Source organism: Anarrhichthys ocellatus, unplaced genomic scaffold (assembly GCF_004355925.1).
Source record: "Anarrhichthys ocellatus isolate YVR2014 unplaced genomic scaffold, GSC_Weel_1.0 scaffold69, whole genome shotgun sequence".
Taxonomy (NCBI): domain Eukaryota; kingdom Metazoa; phylum Chordata; class Actinopteri; order Perciformes; family Anarhichadidae; genus Anarrhichthys; species Anarrhichthys ocellatus.
The window spans coordinates 666,214-676,052 of NW_022280099.1; the positions used below are offsets into that span (position 1 = coordinate 666,214).

The window sequence follows — 9,839 nt, forward strand, 5'->3', positions numbered from 1 at the left end:
ATTACACTTGGTCCTAAATCAATTCCACATGCTAGCAGGTTTAAATACATCCACATGACCTTAAAATGAGGGAATTTACTTTTAACGTATTTCAATAATGAAGCTATTACAGCAAAACCTGCTGAAAGTTAGAAATTACAATTACATTCCACTTGCCCTGGCTGAGATAACGAAGGCCTGTTTGCCCGAGTTAAAAACAGAGCACTATCAATTATTAATCAGCAAACTTAATGAGCTTATTAGCTAAAAATGGCACCTGCTGTTGTGTCTCATACGAGACAAACAGACACAGCAGCAGCTTTGACGACATGGAAATGTGCTATAAGATAACTTCACTTTCTCTAATTAGTATTAAACACAAAGTACAGGCTGTTGGACGGATTGTAACAGTTACACTATATAATAACTCATTAAGAAATGGTAAATTAATCATGAATTCTACTTTAGTTAAGTTATTTTACTGTTAACAAACATTAAATCATAATTAACAATGACTACCGATTATTAGTGCTTCTATAATTCATGTTACTTCACTAGTCTGTGTTTGTCACATCCACAGCGTCCCTGAGCCAAAACACTATTCTACAGCAAGTTCTCTCCAACTTAAAAGTCCTTACTCCATCTATTCTATCAGAAACAATCTCTTGTTTCTGAGGAAGAGGAGGGGAACAGTTTGACGAACCATATCCAAATTATTTCCTCTTCCTTCTGTCCTTTCAACTAGCAAACTAAATCTCAAACTTTCCTTTCGAAACGGTCAGAAACAAACCTCGTTCTGGTCTCAAGACCCCAGTTACACCAACATCTGTTATCTGGATATCTTATCTGAATAACAACATCTGATCGCAGGCTTTAGCATCCACACGTTATTATTAATGAGCATTCTTGTTCTCCCAATTTGGGCAACCTTTCTGGGTGGATTTTCTTTCTTTAAAAAAAAATGTGGCCAAACTCTGCAGATGGTATTTACACCGCTGTGAGATCAGATAACAGTGAAAGCGAGACCGCCTCCAAGATGAGGTCTGGCCAATCTGATCGCACTCTGCATGCGTTTACACCTGCAGTAGATGAGTTTTTCCCCCGATACAAATCACATGTTAATACCAGGCGTAAACATCCACCGAGACTCTGGACCAATCAGCAACCGGCATAAACCGGATTCATCATCACCTCTTAAAGACTACTCACAAAAATCACCACTTTATATCTATAACATGCTTCGGCAATGTCACGACCTATTTATTCCCCAAGATTCAATCAGAAAACCTACTTTTAATTTAGATTTACCTTCGACAAATACTCATTTTCCCTGAACAGAGCCTGAACGCATCATAATCTAACAGAACCTTTGTACGTTGGCCGTTAGTGATGTTGCTCACGTTACTAGCTCTAAAATGCCAATGTCCTGATCTCATATTTTACTGAACATTCGCAGAAAACGACAAAAGCTTTATTTCACGCTGACAGTTAACGTTAAACTGTGTAATTAATTGGCGGTTCACATGTGTGCCACGAGGGGGGTTCATACGGATCAACAATGGTCCTTTACACCACTAATAAATATACTCTGAATATTTTCACCTCCATGCACACTTTCCTTCCAGCCAATCACAGCTGAGAACACCATCTTAAAAAACAACCAAAAACACAACCGTACCTCATCGACGTTCTCGAAGGCATTGATGATGTCGTACGGCAGGCAGGACAGCAGGTCGATGACGAACCAGGTCTTCAGGTAGTTCATGCGGATGAGCTTGGGGTCGGAGATGACCTCGCCTCCAGGCCCCACGAAGGTGGTGTGGAAGTTGAGGACGATGTCCACCAGGAAGATGACGTCCACCACGCTGTCCAGCACCAGCCACACGATGTTGTTCTGCCTGGTCTTGAAGGAGACGTTGTAGGGAACCATGATGGCCGTGTAGAAGGTGAGGATGAGGATGACCCAGTCCCAGGTGGTCTTGAAGGTGCAGTAGTGGAGGATGATGTGGGGGGGCGTCTTGGGGGCTTCCTGCTTGTACTGCGGAAGGATGTCTGAGTTCAGCTGCAGAACCTGGAGGGGCAACAAAGCAGGATATGTTAAACAGCCTAAAACAGGACAACGTGAAATTGGCGCGACTCTATTGGACTTGATGTTACAGAGTGAAGTTTCTCTTGCCTCAAACAATCTTTGGCTCAGATCATAGACTGTTTATAAGAAGTGGACGTAGTCATCCTGACGTCACTCATCGGTTTGTGGACTGATGTTACGAAGTCTCAAGTTCTGCAATTTAGCCGTCACCATCTTGTTTATTTGCAACCGATGAACAGGAAGTGACCATAGTTGGACTGAGGAGGAGTGACGTAGAGACGCCGTATACGTCTCTGGTAGCCACCTGTCAATCACTGTGTAGCCCCGCCCTAAAGCATCCCCTGCTTTATGGTCTATTTGACTCTAAATGGACCATAATGTACTAAATGAACATCATGCTGTATTGAAGAAGACTTGAAACTAGAGATTGAGACCATAAACTCATGTTTACAATGTTTACTGACGTAATAAATCAAGAGAGAAGTAGAGTCATTTTCTCATAGACCTCTATACAACCAGAGGAGTCGCCCCCTGGTGGACACTAGAGAGAATGCAGCTTTAAGACACTTAACCTTTGTCTTCGCTTTTCAGACCCGGAGGTTGTTACTTAGCTCAAACTCAACTACAATGTTTTATTTTGGTCAGCCATCAAGTTAAAAAATGGAATTTAAAAACAGAATATGTCACTTTAACCAGTGAAAGCCAATAAGTCTATTTCTTTAAGAAACTAGCGTCCTCTGGGGAAAAGCCCTTAGCTTTTTGTTTCTGTTAGATCTCTCCAAACAGATACTGCGGCTGCAGAAGAAACAGCTTTTGATGATCCAAAATCAATCGGAGGAGAGGCGTCAAAGCGGTTTGACACGCATCATAATCATTTTGTATTTCATTATAATTATCACCAGGAGATAATGACATAATACAATTTAAATTATTATAATAAAAAACGAAGTATTTGGATAGGATTGGTTTATAGGAGGTTCAGAGATTAAATATTAAAAGGTTAAGGTGATCATTTTCTTCGTTCATTACATCGTGAATGAGTGGCTGCTGCAGGACTGTAATAAGCCCGTTCAGTCATTTAATTTGGCCCGAACTGATTTATTGATTAATGCACACGTACTGTTGCACACAGAGAAAAGTTTGTTTTATTCTGCCAATTATATTTCTAATAGTCAGTTATATTTGTTTGAAGTCTGAGGGTGTTTTCTACATTTCACCTTATAAACGCACAACTGTTTTGAAGAGGCAACCGAACACAGAGTAGAAAGTAACTACCTACTGCTGCTCGGTGTGTGTGCAGCGAGAGCCGGGGAAATAGAAAAGTATATTAAAATTTGTGATGTTTCTCTTCTCCGGTTTTCATCGGTATTCATCTTTTTTTGTTGCTCCGTAAAACTCCCCGTCACAAAACTGCATAATGAATAAATTTGTCTTGAAATGAGACAGAAGAGGACGGGGATGAGGAAACGGACGAGACGGACTAAAACTAAACTAAAAGAACAAATAAATAAATAAAAACAGCCATTATCTTTTGCAGAGTGATGATGATGATGATGATGATGATGATGATGATGATGATGATGATGACTCTCCTGCTGAGCTCGGCTTCCTCTGCATAACACAGACTACATTAAATTCAAGATGGATTTCCTCTGCAGGCCACTCAGAGATCACACAACCATTCAACTCATTTTACATTAAACTGCATATTATTCTGTTTGTGTGTAGCTGCTACTCAGATGAACTGCAATTATAAATCATACTGATTTTAACACTTCCTGTGGTTCAAAAGAAAAGAAAACATATCTACAGTATACTTAAGAGTGGTACTTCTTTTAACTTAGTTCCATTAGTAATGTTGCTGTTTGACTATTAAAACTAAGGTAAATCATCATAATAATATAAACATCACATTCAGAGGAGTTAGCCTCAGCTAGCTTTGGTTAGCCTCTGTTAGCCCCATTTGCCCTCCCAGTGGGACTCGGTCTGATGTGAAGTAACCAGAGCTGAGGATCTGATCATCAGAGCTGCCAATCAAACAGCCCCCTGGTCAAGAGCTGCACCGTCGCTCAAATTAGGAACCCAGCGGCATTGTGGGGGGAGAGAAAAACTCTGCTCATGTGACACTCGACAGCTTCCTCGACAGAAGACGCCAGCTGTTCCTTTCAGGATGGATCACCTGCGTTTATCTATTGAGCCCGCTCAGGACGTTATGCAACCCCCTCCCATCCAGCAGCATGCTGGGAAATGCAAGAGGCTGAATCAGCTTGTAACTTATTATGCCCTTTTTTCTCCTTCCTGCCAACATCACTCCTCTCTTGCCTCTACATTCTCCTCTTCCTTTCCTCCACACCTTCTCTTACATCCTTCTTTCCTTCTCTACATGCACAACTTATTGCACTTTTCCTTCCTTGACTCACTCAACTTCAGGTTCTGTTGAGGAAGTAACAAAACCTCATTCAAGAATCACCTTGACTGGTGTATTAGCTCCTAAAATCCCTTTGTGTTCTGTGGTTCACTCCACATTTCTAAATAAGGACGATGACTTAAAAACAACTCATATTTTTTCTTTATTTAACGTTTCAGTTTTTCAACGCTGTAGTTCGTAGATATCCCACAAAATCAACTCTTATGTAATCCACGTAATCATGAACCAGGAAGTGAAAGACAGTAGAACCCACAGGTGGAAGGGTCAGACAAGTTCGCCTGCATGTCAACTAGTCAACGTTGACTTATTCCTCACGCAACTTCCGTACCGAAGTACGCCACTGCTAGTTATTTTAACCCAAACAACAATCTTTTCCTAAAGCTCACTCAGTTTTTTCCTGTGAAGACGGAAGTTTATTTTGAAAAGACCGTCTGCGTGTAACGAGGGGAAATTGACACACGTTGCTGGACGTTCGTAGGACAACGAATAATGAGGAATAACTTTTTTCAGAAGATCTCATACGAACCGAGGATACGTTGCAATAAGGCGTCCGACGTCAGTTTGACAGTAAAGTTAATAAGCAGCCTACAAACATTTCACAGACGGACTGGAACGTAGTTTTAATCAGTAAAGAGATTTTTATCTAGAAAGAGTAGACTGTTGGTGTGCATCATTATTGAATATACAAGAAACAAAGCTTTGATTACAGCAGTAGTATTTTTAAAAGCTTTTACTCCTTTCATAATGTATATAAAAAGAGTACTCCAGTGATTTAAGAAGTCCATAAAGAGGGCGGACTCACAAGAGATATATATTTTAAAATGAATTGTCAAAATTGAAGCAGAAGCAGAGATATCCTGGTTTGTAGTCTAATAGAGAACATCTTCCATAAACGAATCTCCCCCTTTAAACCACACACTGGTTGAATGGGTGAAGTCTGACGTGTCGTGAGTTTATTCCTTCTCTCCTTCCTTTCTCCTCCCTTCCTTCCGTTTGGCTATTTCTTCGCTTCCTTACTTCAATCACTACTTCCTCTTTCCTCTCTTATTCAGCTTCCTCTCTTTCACCTCCTCTCCTCTCATCCCTCTTCCCCTTTAAAACGCCCTGGAAGCAACACTTTTGCTTAAAAATATGAAAATGATTCTCGCCTCATGTTCCAAGAAGAGATGAAACTTAAACAAATTCTGATTAAAAGGCGCCACGCCTCAAACTCAAACGTTCATGAATAAAACAGGCGGGTAAAAAGAAAAAAACCATCAGCTGTCTTCTTCCCCCCCCACACCAAAACCCATTTTCTAAATTTCTCGCAGCATTCACAATCATTCAGAGTGCCCACAGCACCCGGCTTCCATTGCTTCCATCTCCCCAACGAACATGAAATAGTAATGACGGCCGCAGTCCACAGGAGCACAGCGCTCCCGGGAAGAGAAAAGCACCGCTCGCTCTGTCAAACAACTGCAGCTTCGGGGGAAGTTAGCGTGCGAGTGGAAGTGGATGAAGGCTAAAGCATGGCTGCATCGAGGGCGTGGTTGTGTGTGACAAAGGACAATATGCTCACATGCCTGTGCGTCAGTCTATCAATGCAGGCGTCGGCGTGCGGCTGCTTTAACTCGGCGTTTGTAGAATGGTTTGAATGTGGCACTTAATGTTTTATGTGAGGATTTATTTGTGCAGAAATAATGTTAAGAGCAGAGAGTTGCTACGGTGGCATGTTTGCAGTGTGTGTGTGTGTGTGTGTGTAGGAGGTGCTGCAGCAGCGTTAGCTTCCAGGTGACATGGTTAGCTACCCTTATTGTACCTGTCGAAATACTGGTGGTGTCTTGGTCATTGAATGAACACTAAAGTCAAGTTTTGAGCTCAATCCTGCAAGTTTAGGAGGTTATTTTCCTATGTTGGAGCTTTCTTTGGCATTGCAGAGGCTGATCCTTAAAAACTATTTCAAAATAATAATATATATATTAAATGTTTTACCTGGTTAGTGAACAGCACGAGTGAATAACATGGGATTGGGAGGAAATTTGGGCATGAAGCAGAAATGCTTTCATGGTGACCCTGGTATAATTCACAGTACGAGGTGTAGAAGAGCACAGCATGCACTGTGTGTGTGAGTCTGCATGTGCTCACCTCCACCAGTCGGGACGGTTTATGGCTGACTTCGTGTTTGTCTATGGGATCCAGCTTCGGCAGCGTGTTGCGGTTGTTGGTGAGCGCCCGTGTCAGCCGCGCAAACTTGGTCCATCCTGCAGCAAAGAAACAATAAACAAAGCTTACACCACATTCTTCAGAAACGGGCTTTGAGAGTCAGCTGCACACAAACACCGATACGGTTGATACGGCTCCCCATTTCACCGCTCTAATGGGGACATACTGGAGCTACAAAATATTCCCACAGCCTCCACTTGTACCTGCTACTGGAGGGCTCACAGGAACTGAGTTGTTCCCACTTGGTAGTTCATATTTACAATAAACCCGACACAATGTGAATGCAGCACAAGCTCCTGCTTTTATGGCAAACACCCGCCCTGCAGAAAGTGTCCTTGAAACGCAACTGAACCTCCACCAGCTGCAGGGTGTCTGCTCTGCAGCTGTCCGATGTGCTCCGACCTTCGTGTGGAAGCGGGAGATGAAAGAGAATTTCTCCTTCGGGGGATCAATACCACAAGACCTGTACATTTAGCATATGTTTGTCTTGTGAACATGAAAGCTGGGGGGGGGGGGGTGCTACTGTTTGTAGGTACAGTTTGAAGTATATAACTCTGAGTGTTTGAGGCAGGATTGTCTGCGAGCTGGCCAACTGGGCTCATTAGTGCTTTTCTCTGGGCACACGGCTCACATACATTAAAGACTTTGACATGTCCGACGCCCTCTCACAGCTGAAGACAATGTGTTATAGGTCACGGAGACGAGAAGATTTTTTGCCAAGAACGAGGATCGAGCAGGGAAACTACAGTATTTGCAAGTCTACAACTAGATTCCCTTTTGAGATTATTTCCCATCCTGCTCCTGGTGGCATTTCCATCAACAGGTTTGGAGCGAATAAACTTGACTGCCGCATAGTTTCGTCAGAAGTTGGGGCAATAGGCTGCTCGTGGCTTTAATACGCCGAATACAGAGTAGAAGAAGAAGAAGAGGTTGTGAACTGCAAACAAAATAAGTCAGCTTGGAGATCTAACCATCTACACAAAAAGTATTTGTGAGAGGTTTTTATTAAACATAACATTAAACGAAACAAACAATAAACAAAACAATAAACAAAACATTAAACATTTAATGAAACATTTAACAAAGCGTTAAATGTTTCATTAAACTAAGTCCATGCTGACTGTTGGTTGTGTTTTTCTGACCCGTCCATCCACCTCGTCCTCCTGACCACACAGACAACTGCGGACTTCGATCAGAAACATATTTGTGATACAAAAACAAAACGTAATCTGGGAGATAAAAATGTAAAAGCATAATCTACTTTTAAGGAGTCTGGACAATGAGGTGACCAGTCAGATAACACTATAGCTTTAAGGGCAGACAGACTCATCACTCTGCCCATCTTTTGAACGGCAAACAAGACGATCAAAGTCGTTATCTATTTCAACATTCAACAAATGTTTAACTGCTAAAATAAACTAGTTGATAGAATCTAGAAATGAGAAGCCTTAAAGAGACGCACTACGCTTAAATGGCTCAATGTTAATATAGAAACCCTTTTTATTGGACAATATCCGGGGACGATGTGGTGCAATGGGACCCACAAGACTGGTTGAGACTAACTTTTGTAAGAGTGTGAACTTGTATTCATAGGCATTAAAACCCATTTTTCTCACACACACACACACACACACAAGTATTCTCTACTTGTGCAACCGTTTGGCTTAATTCTAGCGAATCGCCATTATTCCGCAATTGTTGTTCCACCATTCAGAAACATTCACATGAGCTCATTTAAAATTGAGCTAGTGTAACAATCTCCCAGGATTGTCTCGAGCCGGTCACTTTCATGACATCATTATGAAAACTCACTAAATGAAACAGAGATGAAAATGAGACTAAATGAAAGTAGGCAAGCCAACAACAAGCTGTGGGGTCTGTTTGAGTTCAGTTAAAGGGACAGTAGTGATGTTTCGTAGTGCGGTATTCTCCTCCATAGTCCGTGTTTTACTACAGTTGATGGAGTTTGGAGAAACTGATTTATTTTATATTTATTTTAGACCCCTAAAAGAATATATCACTTTAAGTGAAGGCTGTGTTTAGAATATTTTCACCTCTTCACCTTGATGTCAGACAGACCTTTCTGAGGGGAACTGAAGCGGTTATCTAGGATCTCTTTAAAGAAACCATTTTACCTCAGAACACAGGCGCTGCCTCCATCGGTTAGTGTGTTCCTGTCATTGTGTGCGTTTGGTGAATCTTAACTCTTCAGAAACACCATAAATCTGCCGTCCTGCTTTCAGTCCCACAAGAGGACAGAAAGTCTCACCTGTGTGATTTGAATGAGCTCTAGAATGAAATGCATTTTATATTCTACTGCATCACGATCTCTTGTTAAATGCTCAACATCAACGTAGGTTTAGTTTGTTAGGTTTGTATCTGATTTCATGTAGAAAGTACCAGGTTTTCTCTTGCCTCTGTAATGTAATGGAAGTAGAGTCTTGGGCTCCTTTAGAGCTATAATAAAAAAATCTTAATAGCTCACCTTGTTTTACTGTAAGAACATTAAATATGCATTTTATTCATCATGGTAAAAAAAAAAGTAGAGAAGCTAATAAGCTGAGTCACAGCTAAAGTTATCCAACATTTGACAAAGAAAGACCAGCTGTAAAACCTTTTGATGTGCTTATAAAATCATCTTTTCTTTATTAATTTATATAATAAAGCTGTGCCGTTCACTTTAAAGTCACACATGCTAACTGCTGAGTCTTGTTTACTTTCACTGAAGCAAAACGGACTTTTATTTGCAGCCACGTAGTTTTCCTATCATGGTATGACTCCATTTAATAAAGCAAAAAGGTCTGAAGTGCTTTTTCTACGCCGCCTGTACAGTAGCAGAGGTTGCATAATTCACTGTATTGTGTGCATGCATTATAGAGCACCACACCCTAATGTGTTTGAGAAAAAATAAATAATAGCGAACCGTTTGGTCGGAAAGCAAACCCAGAACCACTCATCACGACGTAAATGGAGGAATTTGTCTCGGTGGCACTCGTGTAAATACGTAGCGACAGGCTCCCACCGCATGAGGACAGAAGGGCCCCACACACACACACACACACACACACACACACACACACACACACACACACACACACACACACACACACACACACACACACACACACACACACACACACA

General features: G+C 41.5%; 1 protein-coding gene across 3 annotated transcripts in view; it reads right to left on the minus strand.

The window, feature by feature from the left end:
* Window positions 1-738: 738 nt before the first annotated feature.
* Window positions 739-9,839, minus strand: part of LOC116397589 (potassium voltage-gated channel subfamily H member 5-like) — a 36,644-nt gene continuing 27,543 nt past the window's right edge. For all 3 annotated transcript variants that reach the window (XM_031873143.1, XM_031873141.1, XM_031873142.1), the window contains exons 5-6: window positions 6,621-6,736; window positions 739-2,050 (exon numbers count right to left, since the gene is read on the minus strand). In XM_031873143.1, coding sequence (XP_031729003.1) covers window positions 1,532-2,050; window positions 6,621-6,736 — 635 coding nt within the window. In that variant the 3' untranslated portion in view covers window positions 739-1,531. The remainder of the gene's footprint in view (window positions 2,051-6,620; window positions 6,737-9,839) is intronic.